This window comes from Camelus bactrianus, chromosome 8 (genome assembly GCF_048773025.1).
Source record: "Camelus bactrianus isolate YW-2024 breed Bactrian camel chromosome 8, ASM4877302v1, whole genome shotgun sequence".
In the NCBI taxonomy this organism is placed as follows: Eukaryota; Metazoa; Chordata; class Mammalia; order Artiodactyla; family Camelidae; genus Camelus; species Camelus bactrianus.
In genome coordinates, this window is record NC_133546.1 from 512823 (window position 1) to 539931 (window position 27109).

Sequence of the window (27109 nt, forward strand, 5' to 3'; positions counted from 1 at the left end):
CTCGTCAGGTGCGGCCTCACGCTGAGGGGAGGCCCGCACGGCAAACTGGGAGCCGCCTGCAGGGCGGATGCACGCGGAGGACGAGCTACAGGCAAAGCTTAAGATGGTGCGAACGCCTGGTGCGGAGCAACCAAGGGGATGAGGATAATAAGGAAATCACAGAACAAGCTTGTGGGGAAAAGTAGGCTTTTTTAAAACAAAGTTAAGTATGAGACGCGGGGGAAAACGCATACAAAGATCTTCATCAACAGGCACAACCCTAACCTGGGAGACCGAGGGCCAGCGGGCCAGCGGCAAGACCTCGGACACGCTGAACTTAACACTACAAGCCGCCCTCTCAGCACCGCTCTGGCTGCATCAACAACTTCTGCTACGTCGTGCTTTTGTTTTCACCAGGTTCAAAGTGCTTTCTATGCGGTGTTGCTCCCACAGGGGTGCCAGCTGAAGGCACGGGATACGTGGGGTCTCCCAAGGAGCTAACACAGAGGACAGGACTGGGACGACCACTGAGGACCACGGACGTGGAGGGGCAGAAAGACGGAGGCAGCGCCAGCGAAAGGGAGGAGACCCCCCCGGCTGGGAGACACTGCTGTCGGCCCAGAGCGCGTCCCCCCTCTGCCTGCTGGGCCCCCCGCTGTGAACGAGGCAGGGCCACCCGGAGACTCCGTGGGCCTCCCTGGCAGTTTGGGCCAAAGGAAGCGGTGTCCTCAGAGAGGGACGTGCCCTTAGACCACGGCCCACCTCATGGGTGACGATGTAGCCTGCAACATGAAAGTGTCAGCTACTTGTTTAAACTGGTGCCAAAATTCAACTACTTGGAAATGTGACAGAACTCTCAAAAACAATCACAAATAAGTATATTAAAAACTACATAACAGAAAACCACAAAAAACGACAGTCAAGCCTTCTGAAGAAAGTTCTCAGCTAAAAAATTCATTTAATGATGAACAAAAGTGTGGTATTAAAACCTTCCAATTAGGCACAGTAAGCAGTCAGCACACCCCAGCTACCAGTGCGCGCACCTCGGCAGTCAGCAGTCTGCTCGGACACGCGTTAACCGTGGCAAAGACCTTCCTAAGCCCCGCCTCCAGCTGCGTCAGCAACAGGATGGCGCAGTCAGCAAACCTGTGAATTGAAGGAAATAAGCAAGACCCCATGTTTGAAATGTAAGCATCGGCCCTGACACTACAGTGTGGTTGCTGCGCCCCGGGTACTACCAGGGGGGTCTGGGCAAGAGGGGTGACGTTACTAGCTACACGGGAAACAAACACAGAACAGTCTAATAAGACTGGCGACTGTGAACTGTTTCCCAGGGTTTTAATGTTACATGTAGCTGCAGGAGAGTAAAATGTCATCAAAGATCTGCCAAAGTGTTTCACTGCTTCTACAAAACACTCAGATACCAGGATGTCACTGGGTTCTCCAGGTTTGCAAACAAACATACGTGTCAGGACAATGCAGCCTGAAGGGACGTCAAGGCCACCGACCTCCTGACGTCCATCTTTGCAGGCTCTGCTTCGAGGGGACAGAGGGACAGACTACCTCCTCTCTGTTCCATGATTCTCTACCACTGGACACACTTCAGCCACAGTCAGAACTCAAAACTATATTAAAAAGTTGATTCTAAAAAAGTAATTATTAACTGTACGAAAGGATGTTGCATAGCGGTTAAAACAGTCGTAAGATAACTTTTAGCTAATTACACACTTCACCACGCTCGGGCCTGCTCTTGGGAACGCCTGCCCCTAGTGCTTCTGAGCAGCAGCCAGGAGGGAGCAGTCTGGCCCCCGAGCCACCGCCAGTAACACCTCCTTCAGTACCTGTGAGACTTGAACTTGACGAGAGCAGCCTCCCAACACGGCACCATGGGTTTCAGCGCGAAGGCGGACTTCCTCATCACTTCTTCTAGGACAGCGAGCGCCTCATGAGTGACGTCTGTAAACGAGCAAAGGTTTTCAGCACAATCACACTGACCGACCAAAGGCAAGATGTGAGCACGCCGAGGGGGGGCGCCCAGAGCAGACCTCCTCAAGGAGAGGAGCCGCAGGCCCCGAGCCGGGCATGCCAGCCACAGGTGAGGCCGCCCGAACCAGGGCCGGGGCTGCAGGTGACCACAGTGCCCTGGGCATGGGCAGGTGCATCTCTAGTGGCTTAGGTGGCACCAGGTTGGAGCAGAGGAGGTGAGGATCAAGCAGTTGATCACACTCGCCGAGAAAACAAAACATGTCTTCAGAAGACACAGGAACCAAGAGTGAACCTATGGCAACGTGGACTTCAGGTGACTGTGCCGTGTCCAGGTAGGTTCTCCCTTGGCTAAAACATGTGCCCTCTGGTGGGCCCTTCAGCTCAGTGACTCGGAGCACAAAGGCATAGGGCTAAGGGAGGAGGGACTGCATGTGATCACTGGCCCTAAGCCGTCTGCATGTCGAAACACTGGTAGGGTAAACTGGCTCGTTGCTCACGCCGATTCCCGCAGCCGTGACCCTCCGACGCCCCACATGGGTCTCGGCACAGTGGTAGGAGGTGAGGATTTATGCGGCAAAATTTAAGAGGTTCTTCACGAAACCTTCACAGGCGTCTTGCCCCTGAAATAACTACTCTCCCTACAGAGTTCAAGTCTAAATGCTACTTAATGACTTTATAAGTATCTTTACGAAGACACACTCAGGGGAGAATGTGCAATGTGGTACTTGCCAGGGAAAACGATCAGATCCTCCAAGTTTGTAAGAGTCACGAAGGGGCGGTGGGCTAGTGTGCGCCCAGTCTGCCGAAGGTGCCCCTGCAGGAGCTGACCCAGCCCCGCTGTCAGCAGCACCATCATCGCACAGTATCTGGTGGAAAATACCAGAGAACTGTTAGAAACAGGAACTCAGCGCACATGTAAAAAGCTCTACTTTCAAAAAAAAAAAAGTTTAAAAGAAAGCAAAACAGCATTAAATCGCAGAAAACTCCTTGGTGGCAGGGGTGGCCCTGAGGAACAGTCAGGGGGAATCACAGCTCCACCTGGGAGCTGGCACCCAGCCTCCCGCCCACAGGGCGTGCGCGGGGCAGCCTCCTGCCTGCTCTCACCTCAGACCGCCCTGGGGTGTCGGTCAGCAAAATCATGACCCTGCCACCACGCCAGCTACTCTGCTGCTGACAGTCACTTTTATCTTCAAAAGCCTGTCCTCAAACTCCCCTTTCTCTCGAAATACATCTTTCCCGGATGTGAAATTCAAGACAAAACAAACTTAAGGGTATCGAGGAAGACCTTACTTTGGGGGGAGCTCCTGGGGGGCCGCGAAGCCGTGCCACAAGACGTTGCGGAGGTTCAGCCCATGGGGAGAGCCAATGAAGACTCTCAGCACGTCCATCTGCCCGGCAGGAGAGCACACGCTTAGTTACCGAACAAACCGAGACAGCCCTGGGCTGGCGGCAGCTTCCTTCTCGGCACTGACGGAACCAACGGCTTGTCTGGTCCACGGTAACGGCAACAGCCCAAGCCCTGCTGAGTGGCCAGCACGGGTCGGACACATCTCGCATGTGTTACTCATTCACCCTCAGAACCACCTAAGGGGAAGATACTGTTACTCCTGCACTGCATATGAGAAAGACACGAGCTGCCCAGGGGCTGAGACCTCCCCAGACTCCGCATCAAACATGCCCAATGTCCACATAAAGCAGAGCAGGAACGACAGCAGAAACGCAGTGGGCTGCACGTGCCTGTGTGTGCACCGCCGACAGCAGCGAGGAGGAGCCCGGCCACCAGGCTCTAGCCGCACCACCTGGCTGTGCGACTTGAAGCTCATGGTTCACCTGCCCTGTGCCTCCGTCTACAAAGCGAAGATGCCCAGGATGAGGATCCTGCCTATCGAGCTGCACCCACCACACAGTCCACAGGCTCCCTTGGGGGTGGACACCACACTTCAGAGGAGACTCAACAGTGGAAGCTGTTCAGAGCCTGAAAGGGCTCAAGACCACGACACGTGAAAGAACAGTGGGGCCTACGGCAGGCTCGGGGCAGGACCGAGAGCGGCCTTCCTCCAGTTGCCAGACTTGCTGAGGAGACAGGTACACTCTGGGTTTCCCTCAAAGGGCAGGACAAGGCCAGAGGGTGGAGGTTCTAAGGGGTTTCCACTCAGTATCAGAACGCCTACCAGCCTGTCCTCAGGGCAGCACCAGGAAGTCGTGGCTCTCACAGCAATTTTAAATACTTTAATATGAACTTAACTAAATATTAATAACTATAGTAATGTGAATAATGTATTATTACTTGTTTTAATTTAAGATTAATTTTTGATTAATTGTTCATGCCACCCGGGCAGTCAGAAATACCCGTGCCAATGAACCACTGAAACTACCCAGGAGGTGAAGGCGGCTGCAGGTGGGCAGGAGGCTCGGTGGGCAGGAAGCGCAGAGCAGAACCGCGGGGTCCGCCCAGGAACTGAGCGGGACAGCCCGCAGCTGTTCCTCCACTCTCCACTGGAGACAGCAGTCCGCAAGCTGACAAGGGGAAGGGACCGCCACGGAGAGGGAAGGCTTCACTGGAAACAGATTTCTTATCCACAAATAACGGGTCCCGCTGGTGCGTTCCTCCTGGCTCGGCAGGCCCAGCCTTCCGCGTGACACGACCCTGGTTCTGCTTTCCACCTGATCCTGCCTCATTCAGTTGTTAACGGTTATTCACTAGGCTTAAACAATCTCGATCTTGTGGCCTTCAGAAGATTTTAAAAAGTACAGAGTTCTGCATGTTTTTCAACTGGCATCTCAATTTTTTTCACCATCAGTTTGAACAGCTGCAAAGGGCATCACTTCTCACATGATAAAAATGCTGATTATTTATGATAAAGCTGTGACGTCACTCTTTAAAGGGTGAAGTCTTTACTCTAGAATAAGTTGTATTATAATTAGCAATATGTAATTAGTGAGGCCAGCAGACTTCCAGCCGTGCGTGCGACTGGCCCTCCAGAGGCTACTACGTCAGAGGTTCCCACCGGAGGGGATGACGCCACGTCGACACGCAGGATGAGAGCTGCGTCTCTGGCTGGAGGAGTGGCGGTTTTGTCTGGAAAGGGGAGCTGGGAGGGGAAGATCTGCCTTAATCGCTGACGTAATTATTGTTTCCCTAACGCAGCATCCACTTCTGAGACCAAAAGTAGAGCTGATGCGCCTGTTCTGCGCTGCACCTGCTCAGCTGTCTTTAGGTGAACGAGCTTACCACGGGCGGCCCGAAGACTCGGGCCAGCTCCTCAGACGCAAGCAGGTCTCTTAGAAGAAAGGGGCACTCCTTCCCGATCAGTAAAAATACCTGCAGTTCAAACAAAAGTTGTGCAACAATTGCATGATGGTGGGCCCAGTGATGCTAAGGAAAACAGCACCCATAAAGCAGCATTTGTACACATGAGGGGAGGGAAGCACCAAAGACACTGGTGTTTTGATTTCATAATCATTCAAAGAGAAAAATATTAAAAGTCTGTGCTAAGTGATTGTATTTTATAGAAAAATAATAATTAAAATCAGGAAATCAGAGTGCAACTGTAAAGAACGTAATGTTCATTCGGACACCTGACCGGACCAGCAAGGAGAGCGCTCTCACACTCACATCACCCAGGGCTCGTTCCAGACACGACGTTAGTTTCATCAAGCTCAGAGACACAGCAGGAGACTCAAGACTGTCCAAGGTGTCCATTATTTCAGGAAATAACTGTTTAGAGTAAGAGACGTATGTTAGAATTTGTGTTCAATAAGCATTATTTCTCAAAGTCACTATACTACTAATGAAATTCAAACCACATTCTTTTGTAAGAATATAACAACATGTAAGAAAACAAGGAAAATGTTTCACTATCTAAGGAGTTTTTTGAAAGTTCTTCCTTCCTTTTTTTTTTTTTAATGTCGGTACTGGGGATCAAACCCAGGACCTCATGCATGCTAAGCACGTGCTCTACCACTGAGCTAAACCCACCCTCCAAAAGTTCTCTCCTCCTTTGAATGTTTATTAAAAGCAATAAATCTGGCATAGTTGTAAACTGAAAGGTCAAGTATTTCGACTTAAATCTATTTTCCCATTTGGGTTAGTTCTTGGATAAACATCAGGTAGGTCACCCTGCCACCTAAAAGAGCTACACACAGGGAGAAGGGAAGGTCCCACCACCCTGCATTAGGAAATCCCAAGTAACTCAGAGTTTAACTGTTTACAGCTACTGCTCGACTGTAAGCATCCAATGTGCCAAATGCAATGGTTCATTTGAACCAACCATCAAATCAACCGAAACAAGGCTGGGACCCTAGGCTGCCCCCCCCCTTCCACCTCCCTCAGCAAACCCAAGAATCCTCACCTCCTGGCTCCAGGCCCCCTGTCTCAGGAACAACTTACTATCCATCTACAGGGTCTTTCTCTTCTTTCCGGAGCCATCCATGTTCCTCTGTCCCAGGACCAGCACCCATGCACCAACCACCTCCCTAAACCCCAATCCTGACACTGCCTCAAACTTCCTTTGCTCAAAGGAAGTCTCTCAGCTCAGGCTTTGCGGACTCTGCACAGCAGCCCCACCCTTCCTCGCAACACTCAAGCCTCCTCCCAGTTGAGGGCCTGCAGGGTGGAGGACACCCCTTTGAAATCAGTATTAGGGCCTCTACATGGAATCTGCAAAGTCTTTTATTTCTAAAGGTTGTTCAAAAGCCAAACCTCCGGAACACCCGTCCACTGGAACCATGGTGCGTATCGAACTTCAAACTGCGCCTTGCTCAGAGACAGCAAGTGCAAGTGGACAGCCTCACACACGGGGCCCAGCAGCCGCACGCTGCCCCCGAGATCCAGACCCTGCGCTTTAAGGATAAGAAAACAAGTGTTAGCGCCACAGCTCCCTATCCAGCGAGGAAAATGCCTACATCATCAAAGAAAAAGTGCTTTAATCATGAAACTTTCACAAAATTGACAACCAGTTTATAACTGAACTTACAATAAAGATGTTCAGAGGTTGTTGGAAATAAGTTACACAGTGTTTATCTGATTATAAAAGAACAACATACTATCAATAGAGTTTGGAAAATACAGAAGAGTTCCAATAAGAGAAAACGTATTTTTTCAATTTCTTTATATGTACAATTTGTACAAAATCAGGTTCATACCATATATATAATCCTGTAACCTGATTTTTTTAATGTAACACTATTCGACTGAGATTTCCAATGACATTAACTATCTTGAGACACATTTATAATATGAATTTTTTTTGGTCTTGTTTTTTTTGGTAAGTTTGGCTGAAACTTCACATGGTTCAGACCAAAACTATAAAACAGTGAAAGTCTCCCTCCTGCACACCGTTCTCCTTCCTGATGCAGCTGTTACAAATTCCTTGGCTGGATTTAGAAATATTTATAGACACACAAACAAACAACAGAGACATGTGCTCCTTCTGTTCTTTCACTCAGCCACATAGCTCAGAGAGATTTCTGGATCAGAAAGATGGGCCTCCTCACTCTTTTTAACCACTGCATAATATTCCATTGCATGCCTCTTTTTTTTTTCCCCCTCCCCTCATAATTTACTTAACTTCTACTGCTCGACAGTAGGCTATTTCCAGTGTTTCTTCTTTTATTTTTTTTTCTATTACAAAGCACTGCAAGGAGTAGCTGTGTACAGACACCTGTCCACACCCGAGAGTGTGCCTGTCCTGTATGCTCTGGGGCAGAATTACAGAGCCAGAGCACCTTCGCTTGTAAGTTATATAACCATTATTTAATCTCCCAACCCACATCCCTGCTTCAAACAACGTACAAGAATGCCTGGAAGACACTTAAAATAACTGCACATATCACTGGTCATTTCATACCTCAATTCACATGATATGCTTTCTTCCCTTTCCCATCTGGACTACTGGCCTCGAGCTGAGAGCTCTGTCGTCCACAACCCTCAGCCCCTCGCTACCCCCCGCTACCCACTTTCTCCCGCGTGGCTGTCGGGCCAAGCTTCCCTTTAACTCTTCTCTGCTTCTGTGGCCTCATTCCCTCCCTTTTCACACCTATTCCTTTTCTCTTTCGAGTGAGGCTTGTATTATAACATCTTCTAACCCAAAAAGCAACAGTCAGAAAGGGAAATTTTACAGGCCACAGCATTTTCAATGGAACAGCACTGACGGATGTTTGGCAGCAGAGAAGGCACAAACCTGATTCTGTGTAAGTTAGACAGTCTGTGATGGTCTTCCAGCACACCTCACCATCCTGAGTTACAATACTGCTGATGTCGCGATTTTCCTGGACTTCAAACCCAAGTTTACAGATCATATCATGCACCGGGGGAGAAAGACACGTGGTAACAGGATCTTCTATTAATATCTGAAATACAGAACATAAAGCACACTGTTTAACAGTAAGTAAAAACAGATGAATATTAATTATATATTTAAGTCACAAGAAATCCTATTCTATCTCAAGTACAAAATATTCTTAGATATTAGCTGCTGTTAACACACTCTCCAGAGGCCATGCGAGCCATATGATTAGAACATTGTGATTAAATATTAACTAAAGATTGTTTACATAAACATTTTCAAGTAAATGTTTAAAGACTTAAAATTATTTTATAAATCATAATATTTATTAAGATAAGAGTTTACAGACATTCAGTACACTTTATGGAGAGTGCATTATTCCTTTCAGCATTCCTTTCCCATCCCAAAGTTATCTAAGTAAGCATTTTTTTAATGGGGAGTGGGAAAATAGAAAATCAAGCATAATGAATTAAAACAGGAGAAAAAAGCAAAACTCTGACCCCAAGTATGGTGTAAAAAGCAGCAAACCACACTGCTTTTCCATGAAGGATTAAATAAAACCAAATTCCCGTAATTTCCCCCACATAACACTATAAACCTGCCAAGAAATCACACTCCGGGTCTAAAACTGAGCTGTAGTCCTGGAGCGACAGGTGACAGGCAGAAATGATATTTTTGCACAAAAGCCCATCTACCCCACTACTAAAGCGGGCCCTGGATATGACAACCGAAGTTGTAAGAAAGATCTCTCGTGATTGTTGACGCTGGATCAACCAAACAGTAAGATCCTGGAACAGAGAGACCAGGTCCTGCACAGTGTTATAACCCTGGCACACACTAAATGAAAAATAAGAGTTAAATAAAAGAGGGGCTCCTCCTATCCTGCGTTGAAATACACTCCTCCTGTTAAGTCTCCAAGACTGTCAGGTTTGGGGAATGACTATGTCCCACTCTCTACCAACAGACATACCACTCTATTAGTTGGCTTCTAGGTTAACCTTAAGCCGATACTCTCTTGGACAAGAAAAGGCCCTGCTGTTAATTAAGAAAGAAAATCTAACCTCAAATCAACAAATATTAGGTGCTGCAATGCTTTGCCACCCATGGCAGTTAAACACATTGTCCTGCGTGTCACTTAGGAACCGGCAAGTGTGCGCGTCGGCCCCCTCCCCTTCTGGTCCCTCAGGGTCCGTGCTAGCGCGGTGCTGCCACGGCCTGGCTTGAGCGCTAGAAAGACCTGAATTTGAATCCTTCCTCAGACTTTCTCCCTCTCGCCTTGAATAAATTACTTAACGTGGCTGAGGCTTTTAACTGCAACGCAGTGCCAAATATTACCACCTCCTAGCTTACAGTAATTAGAGATAATACTTGAAAAGCAGCTCGCACTGAGTACTCAAAAAGCAGTGGCTAGTGCTAAAACTTTTGACAGACGTTTGAGGGTTAATCCCCTGAGAGGAAAGTGAGTAAAACCCTTATTGTGAGGCGACCCCATAGAATCCCCTCTACACAGCCACCTAGTGACACCTTTGCGATTTAGTGTTTTTTTTTTTTTAATCAAAATGGCCTTAAAATGTTCAATGTAATTTCAACGTGCAAGTGTGAACCCGGGGAGACTGCTACTCCGCAGTCCTTCCCACACGGCTTCGCGCGCCCCCAGATAACGCGTCCTCGGGGGCCAGGGCCACAGTCGGCATCACGCTGCAAGCAGCGGCGCGTTGCCTGCACGTCCCTGGCCCTGGACGCCCAGCTCCGGACGCCGTGGCTGCCGCACTGCAGGCCGCGAGCCCCCTCAGAGCGAGCAGGGCTCCACATCTGCTCCCACCCGGGGCCGGAGCGGGTCGGGGTGGGAAGGGTCCGGGCAGGGGCCCAGCCAGGGGAGGGCACGGCCGACCGTCTTGGTGGCGGCACAGGGGGCAGACGCCTCAAAGCCCGGGCACCCGCTGGGGCCGGGACAGTGTTTCCGCGCGCCCCACCCACAGAAGCGCGCCCCGGGACACCAGCTCCCCGCGACTCTACCTCCATGACTTCCGGCTCCAGCCCGCGGCGCCCAGGGATGACGTACGCCACGCCCTCCCGTCGGCGCACTTCCGGCTGGCACGGCGCAGGCGCGAGAGTGGCGCTCTCGCGGGAAGCGGCGAGGCGTTGGGGTGGCTCGGCGGGAGTCTGGAAGAGCAGCCGACATGGAGAAGCGGGGCCGGGGCCCGGGTGGGAAGTCGCCCTCTAACCCGGCGCCTCAGCAGCCGCCGGTGACGCCTCGGAGAGAGAGGAGGCCTAGCATGTTCGAGAAGGAGGCAGTGAGTGCGGAGACGCGGGACGAGGGACGCCCCTGGGCTGCAGAGCTCCGGCTTTGGCAGTGTAGACCCGAGGGCTCTGCGTTAACGGATGGAGGGGCTGCTTCGGTTCTCTTTAGGTTTGTTCGGCTTGCGGATTTCCTGAAAGTAGCCGAGGAGTATTGCTGCTCTTTCCAGAAATACGTACTTTTAGAATGTTTAGTGCCGTTGTACACCCCAGAGGCAGTTTTACCAGCCAAAATGAGTGTGTGCTGTGCCAAAAAAAAAAAAAAAAAAAAAAAAACCCAAAAACAAAAAACTGATACACCAAGCAGAAAAATGAGATGCTTCGAGTTTTAAAAACAGCAGTTTCAGTATTTGAAGAACATATAACTAGCGAGAAAGTTAAATTGCAAATATTCTTTTCCTTGCTGTCTGAAATTAATGGAAAAGTGTCATTCAATATTACTGGTAGTATAACACAAGAATTTCCACAGGGCTATAGTCTGAAAACCATCTTAATATTATAGAGACTTTAAGAGAGAAAATAATTTGCCAAGGATACAAAACTGTAATGATGGAGCTGGGACTTCTGGTCCACTTGCCTATAACGATTTCTTTTCATACCTACTTCATGGGACTCACAATTAGCAGGATGAAGGAGAGAGAACAGGCAAAACACTAATTGTTGAAGATCCTGAAACATTTCAAGTAACAAAAAGAAACTCCCCACCCCACCCCCCCAAAATTCATGACAACGTTTCAGGTTCTAATGACTGTTCTTTTGATGTCTGCGTTTTACAGAGGAAAGAGAAACTAAAGGAGGAAAAGCAAACAGGCCAATTTTACATAACTACGAAAAAACACAGCAAGGCTAGAAATCTTAAGATGTTGGACTTCAAATTCATGCTCCCAGAAACTATGTTGTATTGCCTCGTAATAAGTCTGAGTAAGAGATGGGTCACCAGCAGTGATGAAGAATATTTCTATTTGGGGGCAAAGGTGCCTTATATAAACTTACTGCCTACTGAAGTTGTGAAGTATTGAAAAATGAGGAAGCCTGAATCCAAAAGGAGGGGACATGTAGGTACACTTGGTATGTCACCCAAATCTGGGGAATAGGAGACAAAGGCAATTTTTGCATATTTGGTATGTATGTGATCAGTCATAGCTGTCTTTAAAATCTGGGCTTCTATGGGGGGCGGGTTAGAAATTTGAATAGATCAATAATTGGGAAGAGACTGAGAAAGGATTTCACACTAGATGTGCCTGAGGGGAGTGAGTCACTAATTAGTCATTCCCAGCTTTCGGTAGCTGATAATTCCCAGGATCCTGAGCAGAGGAAAAATTAGGACACACAATTTAATCGTTACAAATGCCTTTTGATTTTATCTCTCCATCCATTTATTTTCCTTTAGTAGTAGCACCTCAGTTTTCCTTTGGAGAAGTAATTCATTCCCCACTGGATAGAGTTTTGTTGGGACTGTCAGTCACCTTCCTTTGCGGTGAGGATAAGATCAAAATTAGGCTAATTAGATGAACTCTTCCTAGAATAATGCAAGAAAGTGGTTGAGATTAATTTAAATTGAAGGTGGCATACTGAAATACCTCATGTGTCTGATTGTTTAGCCTTCTCTTCCATCCTGTGAGCTACTCCACATCTTTCCAATTAATTTCATATATGGCTAACAACAATCAGTTTCTGTTCCTTGCAACCAAAGATTCCAAAACCTTAAACAGATCACCAAAAATTGAAAGTCTGATTAGTCTCAATTGTGTGCATACATTTGAAAATCTTCAATACTAGCAAATAACATTTAGAAATACATTAATATAATGGCTTCTCATGGCCAAGCTCTTTTTTTCCCCCTAGGATTTTAAGTAGGCTCAACATAAGGAAATACCGTATCAATAGGTTAAATAATTAAACTCAGGTTGTTTTAGTAGATACCAAAAAGTTGATCATATATAAAACCTATTTCTAATTTTTAGAAGTGATTACTTCTAAAAAGATTCTTAAGGGATAAATATTCTTAATAAAGAGGCTACTAAATTAGAAGGCCAATATATATGAGAAAGAAATGCCAGAGATGAGAGTTTTCAGCATGTTAGAATCTGTTATTTTTAAACCACAAACACATGCTGTATCCCCAAGAGATTCGTTGCAGTTGGGAGCCACATTGATGGTACAATATGGTTGTATTCCTTGCATATATTGTGGTGGGGGAAGAAGACGGCAGTTACCCTAGGGAAGCATTCTATTAATCAAAAGGAACAAAATAAAGATTTTGTTTTTAATAGTTTTAGGGAGCTAATAATGCCTCTCTTCCCAACTAAAACATAAAGCAGTCTGACAGATGATCAAAACAGCAGGTTTATATCAAAATTAAGGATTTCTACTAACAGCCAACATGGAGTAATTCCTACCAGAAACTACAAAAAAAAAAAAACCCACAAAATTTAATTGTTTCCACTGGCTGGGTGTAAGGCAAGACAAGATAGTGATCTCTGGGTGAGGAAAAGCAGGAAAGGTAAGCTCCAGTATTTCCTCTAACTTACTGCCTGGTGAGAAATTCCAGCCTACACTTTATAGAGAGGTCTCCCTTAACTGAGAGTGATTTGGGAGTCAGGGTAGGTCAAGGTGACATGAGTCTATAGAGTAAAGTATTAAAGAGAAGAGTACTGTACAAACAGCTCCAAAGATCTGCAGAGGATTTTCCTCAAGTCTTCAGCTTAGTGCACTAGTGCATCTAGTGAGGAAGTGACCCATGGCTAGAGAAAGAACCACCCAAAGGGAGCAGAAAAAAATCCTTGGGACTCACACAAAATAGTCTCCTCCCCCCACCAGTAAGAGTGGAAAGCTTTGTAAATCATAGGGCATTGGTTAGCATGCTAAGAAGTATTGTCTCAGTATGGGGGGGGGGGGCGGCGCGGCACAAATAGCCCTAAATTTAAAGATTTCTCTAATCTGGCCTATCAAAGCTTAAAGACAAGCCTCAGGAAGATTACAGTGTTTCCAAGTTACTACATTCTAGAAGAAAGCTCAAGAATACTTACAGGAATACAAAAATAGACAGCAAACAAGAAGGTAAAATTCACAGTGTCTGGTATTTAAATAGCATACCTGCAAAGAAGCAGGAAGATACAACTCACAATGGAGAGAAGAAACAATTAAAAAATACCCAGGAATGATGCAAAGATAGAACTAGTATAAAAGAACACTGAAGCAGTTATTATAAAACTGTTTTATAATATATATATATATATATGTATATATATAAAATCGCATTAAAGCAGTTATAAAATAATATAAAACAGTTAATATTACATTCTGTATGTTCAAGTGTGAGAAGAAAAGATGGGCATGGTAAATCCAAATCAAACCTCTACAGATGAAAAATACAGTGTCAGAAATGTAATAGTAATAGTAAACTGAGTGGAATTAACAGCAGATTTGACACTGTGTAACAATATTACTGAATTTAGAGACAGCAGTAGAAAACCTAAAAAAAAAAAAAGTTAGACATCAATGAGCTATGGGGAAATTTCAGGCAAAAATTTATAATCTGGAGTACCCAGGTGAGGAGAGGGGACAGACAAAATAATTGAAGAAATAATGAGAAGTTTCCAAGTTTGATGAAAACTATAAACCCACAAATCCAAGATGAGTGGAATTCAAGCACAAGATTCATGATTTGAAGGTAGACTGCAATAAGTGAAAGATATATACTACATGCCTCAAAACCACCAGTGGGAAAGATTAAAGCTAATAGGCCAACAAATTAAACATTTAATTCAAAAGAAAGCTTTAAAAATAAAGGGAACAAAAACCAGTATGATGGGTTTAAACAGAATCATGCCAACCACATTAAATGTTATAAACATGCCAGTAAAGTTTTAAGAGATTGTCAGATTGGTTATAGAAGCAAGGTGAAACTATATACTGTCTACAAAAAACACAATTTAAATATAAAGGTTCAAATAGGTTAAAATGAGAATGATGGAAAAAGATATACCATGTGAACACACATCAGAAGAAAGCTGGAGTGCATGTATTAATGTTAAAGTACATTTCTGTACAATATGAGAGATAAAGAGGGTCCATTTCATAATAGTAAGAGATCAATTCATCAAAAAGACAGAAATCCCAAATGTTTATGCACCAAAAATCAGCTTTGAAATACAGGAAGCAAAAATTTCATGTATTTGTTCCTGCAGAAATAGACATGAATAATTACAGTTGGCAATTTCAATACCGGTCTTGATCCCTATCTGTTCCTCTGCCTATGTCTGTCTTTCAATAATTGATAAAAACAAGTAGACAAGAAGGTAGTAAGGATATAAAAGACACAAATACTAAAATCCAACTGAAGTTAGTGGACTTTTATCTAATACTCAATGCAACCACAGCTGAATAAATGTTCTTTAGAAGTGCACGTGAAACACTAAGATAGAATATGTCCTGGGGCATAAAACAGTTCTCAATAACTTTAAAGGAATTTAGATCATACAAAGTATGTTCTCTGACCACAATGAAATAAATTAAAAATTATCAACTGTAAGATTTTTGGAAAGTCACAAATTGCCTGAAAATTAAATGACACACTTCTAAGTATCCTGTGGCTAAAAGAAGAAAACGAAGTATTTAAAAATGAATGAAAATGAAAATACAACATTTCAAAAATTGTAGTATGTAGCTAAAGCAGTACTCATGGATTTTATAGTCCTAAATACCTGTATTAGATTTCAAATCAATATTTCAACCATCAGCACATATTTTAAAAAGCAAACAACTCTAAGCCAAAAAAGGAGATAAAAATGAGTGGAAATCAATGAAACCAATGAAATAGTAAAGTGAAAAACAATACAGAAAATCAATGAAACCAAAGATATTTTGGAAAGATCAATATAGTTGATAAACCTCCAATCCAGAGGTTGGCAAATAAATTGGTGGGTCAAATCTGGCTCGCAGTCTATTTCTGTACAGCCTGTGAGCTAAAAATTGTATGTTTTAAAGGGTTATTTGAAAAGCACTAGAGGGTGATGGAGGATGGAATATGGGAAAAGGACATTATTTGGCCCACAGTGCCTAAGATATTTACTAGCTGGCCTTTTGCAGAAAAACTTTGCCAACTCTTGCTCAATCCAGACTAATCAGAAAGGAAAAAAAAAAAAAAGACATCATTAATACCAGATTTGAAAGGGGGGAATCACTACGGACCCAAAAGAACTTAAATGGATCAGAAGGAAATATTAAGAACAACTGTAATCATAAATTCAACAACTTGGATGAGATGCGTAAATTCGTTGAAAGATACTATTGTGAGCTGACTTGTGTTCCCTTAGAATGCTTATGTTGAAGCCCTAAGCCCCCCAGCACCTCAGAATGTGAGTGTATGTGGAGATAGGGCCTTAAGAAGTAAGTTAAAATGAAGCTGTTACGGTATGCCTTTAACCAATCTGGTCGGTGTCCTTATAAGAGGAGGTTAGGACACAGACAGACCAAGGCCAAGTATGCACGTAGGGATGACTGAAAGGGCAGGAAAAGAGCAGCCATCTGCAAAAGAGAAGCCTCCGGAAAAAGTCCTGTTGGCACCTTGATCATGGACTTCTGGCCTCCAGAATGTTGAGCAAATAAATTTCTGTCTGGTCTGTGATACTCTGTTGTGGCTGCTCTAAGAGAAAAGAAATATATAGTCACAAGCTACTGAAGTTCACTCAAGAAATAATAGATACACTGAATAGCCCCTATATCTGTTAAAGAAAATGAATCTGTAATGTAGTTTAAAACCTTCCCATAAAGAAAACTCCAGGCCCAGATGGCTTTCCTGGTGAATTTCTACCATATATTATAAAGTGTTCTGGAAAGTTGAAAAAAGACTTTTCCCCTATCCTTCTTAACAGGTCAGCATTACTTTGCTATTGAAACCAAAGTCATAACAAGAAAACAGACTAATATTCATGAACATAGATGCAAAAGTTTTTGCCAAAATTACAGCTAATTAAATCCAACAATATACAGGAAGAATAGAATATATATGCTGTGCCCAACACAGGAACACCTAAATATGTAAGGCAAATATTAACATTCCTAAAGGGAGCAATAGACAGCAGCACAATAATAGTAGAGGATTTTAATACCCTACTTGCATCAATGGGTAGATCATCTGGACATAAAATCAATAAGGAAACATTGGTCTTTAGTGACACTAGACCAGATGGACTTAGCAGATATATATAGAGAGAATGTTTCATTCAAAAGCAGCAGGGTACACTTTCTTCTCAAGTACACCTGGAACATTCTCCAGGATAGATCACACTTTAGGCCACAAAGCAAGTCTTAATAAGTTTAAGAGGATTGAAATATCAAGTATCTTTATGAAGCAAAATGATATGAAACTAGAAATACAAAAAGAAAACTGGGAAACTCCCAAGTATGTGGAGATTAAACAGCATGCTAATGAGCAGCCAACGGGTCAATGAAGAAATCAAAAGAGAAATAAAAAAACACCTTGAGACAAATTAAAATGGAAATACAATGTAACAAAATTTACGTGGTGTAGCAAAAGCAATTCTAAGGTGGAAATCCATATGATAAATGCCTACCTCAAGAAATAAGAAGAATCTCAAACAACCTAACTACATCTCAAAGAATGAGAAAAAGAAGAACAAAGTCCAACATTAGTAGAAGGAATGAAATAATGAAGATCAGAGTGGAAATAAATAGACACTAAAAAAAAAAAAATAGAAAAGATCAGTGAAACTAAGAGCTGATTCTGTAAAAAGATAAACAAAATTGACATACCTTTTGTTCAATTGACCAAGACCTGAGAGAAGACTCGAATAAAATCAGAATTACAATTGATATAGCAAAAATACAAAAGATTGTAAGAGATCACTATACCAAGAATTTCAACAACCTAGAAGAAATGGGTAAATTCCTAGAAACATACAAACTTCCAAGACTGAATCATGAAGAAATAGAAAATCTGAATTGACCAATTACTAGGAAGCAGATTGAATCAAAATTGAAAACCTCCCCAAAAGTCCAGGACCAGATGTCTTCACTGGTGGATTCTACCAAATATTCAAAGAAGAATGGAATCAAACTTCTTAAACTCTTCCAAAAAATAGAAGATGAGGAAATACTTCCAAGCTCATTTTCAAGGTCAGTATTACCCTGATATCAAAACCAGTCAAGGATACCACAATAAAGGAAAATTATAGGCCAATATTCCTGATGAACATACATGCAAAAATCCTCAACAAAATATTAACAAATTGAATTTAACAGTACATTTAAAAGATAATGCATCATGATCATGGAATTTGTTCCAGGGATGCAAAGTTGGTTCAACATCTGCAAATCCATCAGTGTGATACAGCACATTAACAAAATGAAGGATAAAAATCACATGGTCATCAAAATACATGCAGAAAAAGCTTCAACAAAAATTAACACCCATTTATGATTTTTAAAAAAAAATCTCTAAACAAAGTGGCTGAAGAGGTAATGTATCAACATAATAAAGGCCATATATGAGAAGCCTACAACTAACATGATACTCAATGGTGAAAGGCTCAAAGCTTTTCCCCTAAGATCAGGAACAAGACAAGATGCCCACTTGAGACACTTATTCAACATATTACTGCAAGCTCTAGACAGAAAAATTAAGTGAGAAAAAGAAATTGAAGGCATTCAAATTGGAAAGTAAGAAGTAAATTGTCACTATTTATATGACATGACATTATACGTAGAAAACCCCAAAGACTCTACCAAAAACCTAGAACTAACAAATTCAGTAAAGTGTCAGGATACAAAATCAATACTAATAGTGTACCAATAGTGAACTACAAAAAAGAAATTAAGGAAACATTCCCACTTATAATTGCATTAAAAAGAATGAAATATCTAGAAATAACTTGTGCACTGAAAACTGGTATGTTAAAGGAAAAAAATTGAAGAAGATGTAAATAAATAGAAATATATTCCATGTTCATGGACTGGAAGAATTAATATTGTTAAAATTTTCATAGTATCTAAAGAATCTCCAAATTCAATACAACTCCTATCAAAATTCCTGACATTTTTTCACAGAAAAAGGACAAACAATCCTAAAATTTGAAATCCTAAAACCCACTAAAGACCCCAAACAGCCAAAGCAATTCTGAGCAAAGCTGGTGTCAACATGTTCCCTGATTTCAAACTATATTGCAAAGCTGTAGTAATCAAAACAATATGGTATTGGCATTAACACAGACACAAAAATTAATGGAACACAATATAGTGTTTAGAAATAAGTTCATGCATATATAGTCAGTTAATTTATGGCAAAGAAACTAAGACTATATATATAGTAGGGGAAAGATAGTCTATTCAATGCATGATGTTGGGAAAACTGGACAGCCACATACAAAAGAATAGAACTGGACCACTATCTTATGCCACAAACAAAATAAACTCAAAATGACTACAGACTTGACTAGAACTGAAATCATAAAGCTCCTAGAAGAAAATGTAGATGATAATTCCATTGACCTTGGCCTTGGTGATTAATTTTTGGATTTGACTGCAGAAGCAAAAATAAACGAGTTGAACTACAGCAAACTGAAAAGCTTCTGCACAGCAAAGGTAATCAACAAACTGAAAAGACAACCTACGGAGTGGGAGAAATTATTTGCAAGTCATATATCGGATAAGGGGTTAATATCCAAAATATATAAAGAACTGATACAACTCAGTAGCAGAAACAGTGACAATAAGCAATGTGATTAAAAATGGGCAGAAGATCTGAATAGGTATTTTTCAAAGAAGACATACAAATGGTCAAAAGTTACGTGAAAAGATGCTTAACATCATTAGTCATCAGGAAAATAGTAAATCAAAACTCACACCTATTAGAATGGCTGTTACCAAAAAAAAAGTGTTGATGAGGATGTAGAGACAAAAGAACATTTGTGCACTGTTGTTAGGAAATTCATGCAGTCACTATGGAAAACAGTAGGGAGGGTCCTCAAAAAATTAAAAATAGAACTACCATATGATCCAGCAATTCCACTTCTGGATATTTATCTGAAGAAAACAAAAACACTAATTCAAAAAGATAAATGCACCTCCATGTTCATTACAGCACTGTCTTCAATAGCCAAGACATGGAAACTACCTACATGTCTACTGATGGATGAATGGGTAAAGAAGCTGTGGCATATGTACATGCTGGAGTACTATTTAGTCATGAAAAGGAACGGAACCTTGCCATTTGCCACAACACAGATGGGCCTCAAGGGCATTACACTGAATAAGTGAGACAGAGAAAGACAAATACCATGTGATCTCTGTCATATATGGAAATACATATGTGGATTTGACTCCAGAAGCAAAAGTAAACAAGCAGAACTGCGGCAATATATATATAGAGAGAGAGAGAGTGAGGTCAGATACAGAGAAATAGGCTGGTGGTTGCCAGAAGCGGGGGGTATGGGGGGCAGGGTAGGCCAAATGGGTGAAGAGGGCTAAAAGGTACAAACTTCTAGTAAAAATAAATTAATTAATTAACAACTAATAATAATAATAATAAATGTCCAAGTGTGGTTTATTCCAAGAACGCAATGTTGGTTTACTATTCAAAAATCGATATAACTCACCATATTAACAAACCGTTAGGGATGAAAGATAGGCTGGAAAATGGTAACATTTGTACCTGAATTAAAGCAGCTCACCCAGTCATGGGCCTACTGGCCAATGACACTTACCTAAGATTACGTCCTATCTCTGCAAACAGATAATTCTTATATTCTTATAATCTTGTAATCAGATGCCAAGAGGAGAGCTAGGGAGATTCTGCACTAAAGATGGTCTCCTTCTTCCTAGCTCACTAATCAGATTAACTCCCTCAGAGAGGGACAAATTAGAGGACAAAGAAAGGGAAGTTGTTGCTCCAGTGACAGTTTCTGTCACACAGTAGCATCAGTGGTAGAGAATGATTGTTCTCCCATGCTGCTCCCTGTGAATGCGGGTTTTAGTAGATACATTTTCAAACTACCAGCCTACGTAGTAAGGTCTGAAAAAGGAAGAGGGGTGATAGAAATATGCGAGACTGTATTATGTCTATAGGAAAATCAAGACATAGTAAACATTCAAATTAGTAAAATTTTAATAGCTGGGCACAGCAGTATTTATATTAAAACAACACCTAAAAACATAAAACATGTTTTTAAATCACCTTAAACAGGATGTCAAAAAACATCAAAAGGATAAGTGCTTCAGAATAAACAGAAATTTTTGTAACATAAATTAATTGGAAATAAAAATTCTTCTATAAATGCAGGAGCAAATCATGTTCCTGTTTTGAAAAACTGTCATAAAGTTACGAAGTTATTTATGGTTAACAATATTTGTAAAAAGTCTTACAAAGCATAAATTACTATCTTCATTCAGTCCCTAATCTCCCTGTATTCACCAAACAGCAGCCGGAATAATCTTTTAAAACTGTGATTTAGAACATACCACATTCGCGTTTAAATTCTTTCATTGTCCCCGTTGTTCTGAGAAGAAATTCCAAATTCCTGCCCAAACTCTGCGTAGCCCTGCGTCCTGTGACCGCTCTGCCTCGCTCGGCACTTCAGACACACCAAGCACGCCTGTTTTCAGAGCATGCTCAGCTCTTGTTCCTAAGTCTTCATCCTTCCTGTTTTCTGGTCCTTTTAGGCTCCAGCCCAAACCTTACTTCAGAGGGCACTTTGATTATTCAGTCTGAATTAGTCCCTCATGATGACTTTCTATTAAGTCATGTGATTTTATTTTATAGCAATTACCACTATTTAAATTGGCTTATTCATTTCCCTGTGTACTTTTTAGTGTCTGTGAGTCCTCCTCCCCATTAGAAGGATAACTCCAGGAATGCGGATCTTGATTAAAGCAGTTAATTCTTGGCTGTTACAGTGAAGCTCACCACTGTAACTTCAGAGCCTCGCGTGCTTACTGAGCCATAGAAGGAACTAAATAAATAGCTCCTTAAGGAGTGTCGAATGTCATAGAATAAATGTGGAACAGCAAAAGCACGGAATGAGGTCTATGCCAAATCTTTGCACTTTTGCGATCTTTTCAACTGAAGACTTGCGAGTGTGTTATCTGAATAACTGTGTTATTCAAGGACAGATAAGCATAATGAGCTGTAAGAAGATAATAATGGAAAACCTCAGAGTAGGGAACATGGGGGGTTCTGTACACACCTGATACCTCGCCACCCGGTTGCCCTCTGAGTCCACGGAGTGTCTAGGTCTTTTGCATCTTCCATGAATATATGCATTCAAATTTGGGTTTATATTTATGTTTATAGATAAACAGATGATAGCTATATTCTTTTTCTTCTTTTACCAAATTGTTAGCCAGGAGCGAATCAGAGAGTGTAGAATTTAGCAACCACATAATCATAAAAGTCTGTTATAATTGGTTTCCAAGCTTGTGTCAGCCCTGTCCCACGCCACCAGGGTTCTTAAAACTGAAATTTCACTTTTCAGTTAAAAGAGTAATATGTGCCCCTCTCGCCCCTCCTCTGCTTCTCTCTCCCCTGCCCTGTCCTTTCAGTATGCACAGATTTTAAGAGAAAGACTGCGAGAATCCTTTCACGACGTTCAGTACGTAGAGCCTCCGTTTGAGGACTCAGCTGCTGATGTGGGGAAGGAATGGAAGAGCGCCCTGGCGAAGTTAAAGTTTGCTAACTCGTATCGAATGGAGCCATTGAAAAAATTCCAGGCTCATTCAGTAGAAACCAAAGTCCAGCAGGTACTAAAGGTAGGTTGACAGATACGTGCAATAGCAATAGCTTAGCGCTGAGGGCTTGGGAGCTGCGTTGAGATTTATGGCAGTGTAGTTACCCTGATTGATATTTTGTACCATTTATCTCTGAAAACATGAAAGTACTTTGTAGTCACACTCAATGATCTTCACGTTGACGCTATGATTAAAGCTAGATTAAAGGGAATATTCTTTCGCTATTTTATTTAACTCTTAATTATCCATAAATTATCTCGCAGCTTCCGTGTTTCTCCCATATTTGGAGGAATGAGTAAAAAAACAAATTGAATACGTGTATGTGTGTGAAAAACTGGTTCAGGACTAGACTATAAAACGCCTTAAGAATGGGCCGTCCCCAACTTACGCATAGGTTTTCTTCTCCCTTAAACTCGCTGGAACCTAAAGTTCATTTAAGACCGTTGTTTGAGACTTACACACGTTTTCAGGCTCGCCCCACAAAGCTTCTTCAGTTTTACGAAGCTGATTCTGTAATGCTCCTATTAACGCCAGCATTACTTGCGCTAGTTTTGGTATTGACAGCTGCCTCGTGTGGGCAGGAAGAACTCCCCTCACCGCCCTTCCCAGTGGGGCACCAAAGTAAGACGTCTCCAACCGGAGACTGCGCGTAAGAGGCCGCTGTTGCTGCGCCTCCTTTTCACCCCGGTCACAAGTCCGCCTTCAGGCACCGGCACCTTGTTGCTTCCGATGACCTGGCTCCCTTTGCGGGACCTCCCAGCCTAACCCCACCCCAGGGATCGTCTTAAATCCTCATCTTCAGACTACCTGCCCCCACCTCCAGTTTACAAAATGCATTCCTTTAGCAACAACAGATGTAAGCTAGCTTCTGGGGAAAAAATACATGTGTAAGGCATTTTGTATAAATGATTAACACCCCTTTAATTGTATCAAAGTTAATTCTTAGCTGAGTTAGCCTTTATTAATACAGAAGACCATTTAGGAAGCCCACCCTCCAACCTCCCTCCCCCACCACAGACATAGACACATTTCTAAACTGGACTAATAATGATCAGATAATACCTGGTAAAGATGTTAATGCTCATGGCTTTAGGAAATAAAGAAATTCAACTCAATTAATACAATAAAATAATTACTAAATACCTTCTCTCATCTAAACACTAATAGCAAGCATTTGTGATTTGAGTATGTATTTTGGTATGTGATTCACTCAGCCCTACCGCGTGGAGTGAGTTCAAGTTTACTGAATATAGTAGAATTTTACATTGTATTTACATATGATAATTTACAGGATTGCATTAAGCACAGTGGGGCCTGAAACAGCTACTGGATTTGCAGGTGAAAACGGGCCCCAAAAGAGGCCAGGGGTTTTCCTCCGGGTTAAGGGAACCTAGGACGCAGTTCTAGGCACAGAATGTGTGCACTGATAGGGTGTCGGTATTGGCCTAGACCAAGTGCTCAGTATTTATGAAAAAAGAACTCGTATGTAGATAAAACTTGGGATCAGTTCAGAAGAGAGAGAGAATGTTGCCATGTGTCCAAAGACAGAACCACAGCCAAATGCCTGAAGGAGCTAAGTGCTTCTAGTCCCGGTTCGGATCCAGAAGCACCAAGAAGGGAACCAGAATCAAAAGAAGGGTAATTTCTGTGGTTTCACTCACCTCAGTTAGCTAGCAGGCATCCATCTGTTATCACCACAGCCCAGAACGTCAGTTAATTTATCACTGGTCCAAGTCAACCATTCAGAGGCAGGTGCTATCTGCTCACCAGAAGGTCCAGGTCTGCTTTTGGTCTGTAGGAAAATGCAGTGCTTCCTTGCCCCCCTCTGTCTTCCCCAGCTGTGCATTAATTTACTGACAAACACGATGAGACGCTTTGATGTCCTTGTTACTCCTGGAGGCCCCAGAAAAAAGCAGTGGAGTGAGAAGCCACAGGGAGACGGTTAGAAAGAAGAAATGGCCTTTGATTTAGGAAGACAAGAACAACATTATGCAGGCTCTGGTTCCAAGGTTTGTTTTAGGAAAACCCAGATCTGAATTTTAGCAAATTTACACACTTGAAAAAGATTTTAGATTCCCTACATGAGAATTCCTGGAAGCTTTGTTTTAAAGTTCCTTTTGTGTCACCCTAATAACTGGTAGAGTAATCTAGTGAAGGAAAACTTACAGCCTAAAGGCTGGTAATATTAAGCAGCTGAACATACTTTAAAAACCAAACTAAATTTTCCTCAAAAGCATTCTTGAAATAAATTTTTAAGCATATCATTCATTTAGTATTATTTGGTTAGAAATATGTGTATTTTTCCAAAACTTATATTTAATAATTAGACACATTTTTACTTCAATTTTTATTTATAAAATATTTTTCTTAATTTTTTTAAAGGAAAGCCTTAAAGATGTCAAATACGATGATAAAGTCTTCTCTCATTTGTCGCTTGAATTAGCAGACCGAATATTGTCAGCGGTCAAAGAATTTGGGTACTATCGTTATAAGTTCATTATAAAAATCTTATTTATTCAAAAGACGGGTCAGGCAATCAACGTAAGTACCTCACTGCCGTGTCTCCCAGGTCCGCGTGTGCGGTCCCCGTAGTGACAGGGTTATGGTGATGTCCTGCAGGCGCTCCCAGTCTTGAACGGAAGGCTGCCTTTGTGAACTGTACTTCCTTTCATCGTGCATTATTTGAAAAATACTAACCTCGAAATGTCCATCTTCCATGGCTAATTTATTGAGTTGTGTGGCTGTGCTGTTCCATGCTCATTCCAGTTTTGACAATTTAAAGTCATTTACTAATTAACCAGCAAGTGTACTGAGGGCACCTAAGGGTAACGGTTCCGAGGAAAACACAGAAAATGACAAGCCATCGCCCACGACTCCCGGGAGTCTCGCTCTGGCCGGGGGGGGGGGGGGGGGGGGGGTTGGGCAGCAGCACAGTCTGGAGTTAGGACAATAAGATGGTGAAGGTGTGTGGTGGCCTGGGGCTCAGGGTCCCCCTGGCCTGGACTGGAATCCTGCCCGTGGCTGGGACATGGTTTTCCTTCTGTAAAATAAGGGTGATAAAACCTACTCGCTAGGTTATTGTGAAGATTTAACAAGGTTAACTGTGTTAAAACCCTTGACGTAGTCTCCAGCCCAGAGGCCTCCCTCAGCAGAAAGGTACATTACTGTTACAGACAGACGAGAGCGCAGCATCCCCAGGGCTGTGCACTTCTAGTGAGGGACAGTGAGTGTGTGGGGGCTGGACACAGCCGGCAGGACTTCGTGGAGGAGTGGGCGGCACCTGGATGCAGGCGGGGGACTTGGACACAGAGGCTGCTGGCCTCATGACAGGCAGCCAGACCCCCAGGGTGGAGAGAGTTACACTGTGGGCTACATGCACTCAGGGATGAGACGCTTGCAGACGGTGACAAGTGCCCTCCAGACAGAGTGGCTCCTTGGGTCTGTCTGCAGACAGAGAAGGCCCCTGATGTCTAAATGACCCGGGGAGCTGGCTGGGCCAGAGGGCGGGGGGCGTCCAGGCCGGGCGCAGTGCGAAATGCTGAGGCCGGGCCGACTGGAGTGCCTGGTTGCCGCCAGAGGGTCTGCGGTGCAGGTGGGCAGCCCCAACCCAGAACTCAGCAGCCTAAAACTCCAGCCATCTGTCTGGCCATCATTCTGTGAGTTGCTCGGCCTGGATCAGCTGTTGGGATTTCTGCTGGTCTCGAGGGTTCACCTGAGCCGTCCGGTGACTCGGCTGGGCCCAGAGGGCCAAGATGGCCTCCTTTGTGCGTCCGACAGTTGGTGCTGCTGCTGGCTGGGCACTGGTTCTCCTGCACAGGAGCTGACATCCTCCAGTGGACTGAACAGGCTTCCTTACACGTGGGGGGCTCCTCCCCGCGGGCTGGGAGGTGAGAGCAGAGGGCCTCTCAAGGCCTTCCTTGGAGGTTGCACAGTGTTACGTTCGTCTGCTCAGACCAAATCCCAAGGCCAACTCACAGTCAAGGGGTGGAAAATAGACTCAACCTCTTGATGGGCAAAGCCACAGAGGATTTCTGACCATTTTTGATCCAGCACAGAAAAGTCAGACCGTGTAGGTGAAGCAAAGGATTTAGGATTTTCTCTGTAGCCTGCTGTGTAATCAGTGCCATTTCTTCATTTCCAGACAAGGTCACAGCAAACTTTCGTTTAAAAATCTTTCAAGGGTGGGAAGAGTAATTCCTTATTATGGACTATCACAGCAGAATGGCTCTGCATGCAGGACCTCCAGGCCCAAATTACAGGGTGCCTCCTGGACCTGCCCAGACACTCTGCTAAGGGAGTGTTAGTGTTCTCTCCCTGCGTCGGGTAACTACCAGCTCCAGTGAAAGAGAAGACAGACTCAGGAAGCATCACAATTAAGTCTTTTCAGGAAAGGGAAATTTGGACAAACTACTTGTCCAATGTAACTTTCTAAGATACTGACACATCTTTTTAAAAAATCATACTTGTATAGATTTTAAAATTACTTCTTAACGTGTTCAATCTAAAGTTGGCCTTCTAAAACTTTGTCCCGCAGGTTGCCAGTAGATGGATCTGGGATGTTGCATGGGACAGCTGGGTGGCCGTGAAACACGAAGCAGAAACCTATGTAGCCCTGGCCTTGGTGTTCGCACTTTATTGTGAATAGCTTGTTACGTGGGCTAAAGGACGTTTGCTTCTCAACTTTTCAAAAATACATGAAATCTGTAGATTTGTGAACCTCATAGTAGTTTTGATTAGCTATATTTTTATCTCCAATTGCAGCTTCTTAATTGTATTCTTTTTCACAACAAAGTAAATGCTGGATTTTTCCCTTC

General features: G+C 43.2%; 2 protein-coding genes across 12 annotated transcripts in view; one reads left to right on the forward strand and one right to left on the reverse strand.

The window, feature by feature from the left end:
- ERMARD (ER membrane associated RNA degradation) overlaps window positions 1-24072 on the reverse strand; it is a 40233-nt gene extending 16161 nt beyond the window's left edge. For 6 of the 10 annotated variants that reach the window (XM_074367939.1, XM_074367935.1, XM_074367938.1 and 3 more), the window contains exons 1-9: window positions 10269-10398; window positions 8148-8316; window positions 6668-6807; window positions 5582-5683; window positions 5198-5287; window positions 3256-3353; window positions 2695-2831; window positions 1821-1935; window positions 1023-1125 (exon numbers count right to left, since the gene is read on the reverse strand). In XM_074367939.1, the coding sequence (XP_074224040.1) occupies window positions 1023-1125; window positions 1821-1935; window positions 2695-2831; window positions 3256-3353; window positions 5198-5287; window positions 5582-5683; window positions 6668-6807; window positions 8148-8316; window positions 10269-10274 (960 nt within the window). In that variant the 5' untranslated portion in view covers window positions 10275-10398. Of the gene's footprint in view, window positions 1-1022; window positions 1126-1820; window positions 1936-2694; window positions 2832-3255; window positions 3354-3702; window positions 3813-4340; window positions 4695-5197; window positions 5288-5581; window positions 5684-6667; window positions 6808-8147; window positions 8317-10268; window positions 10405-23956 lie in introns of those variants that run through there. The other 4 variants (XM_074367943.1, XM_074367942.1, XM_074367937.1 and 1 more) reach the window with 3 other exon arrangements.
- Window positions 10296-27016, forward strand: DYNLT2 (dynein light chain Tctex-type 2). 2 transcript variants are annotated; one of them, XM_010966066.3, is made up of 4 exons: window positions 10296-10546; window positions 22110-22316; window positions 24678-24836; window positions 26830-27016. In XM_010966066.3, exons 1-4 carry the CDS (start codon window positions 10433-10435, stop codon window positions 26938-26940), a joined length of 591 nt encoding a protein of 196 aa, XP_010964368.1. In that variant the 5' UTR covers window positions 10296-10432; the 3' UTR covers window positions 26941-27016. The 2 variants fall into 2 exon arrangements, 1 of the variants encoding a protein (XP_010964368.1); XR_006728676.2 differs by lacking the exon at window positions 24678-24836 and having other exon boundaries at window positions 10405-10662.
- Window positions 27017-27109: the final 93 nt, after the last annotated feature.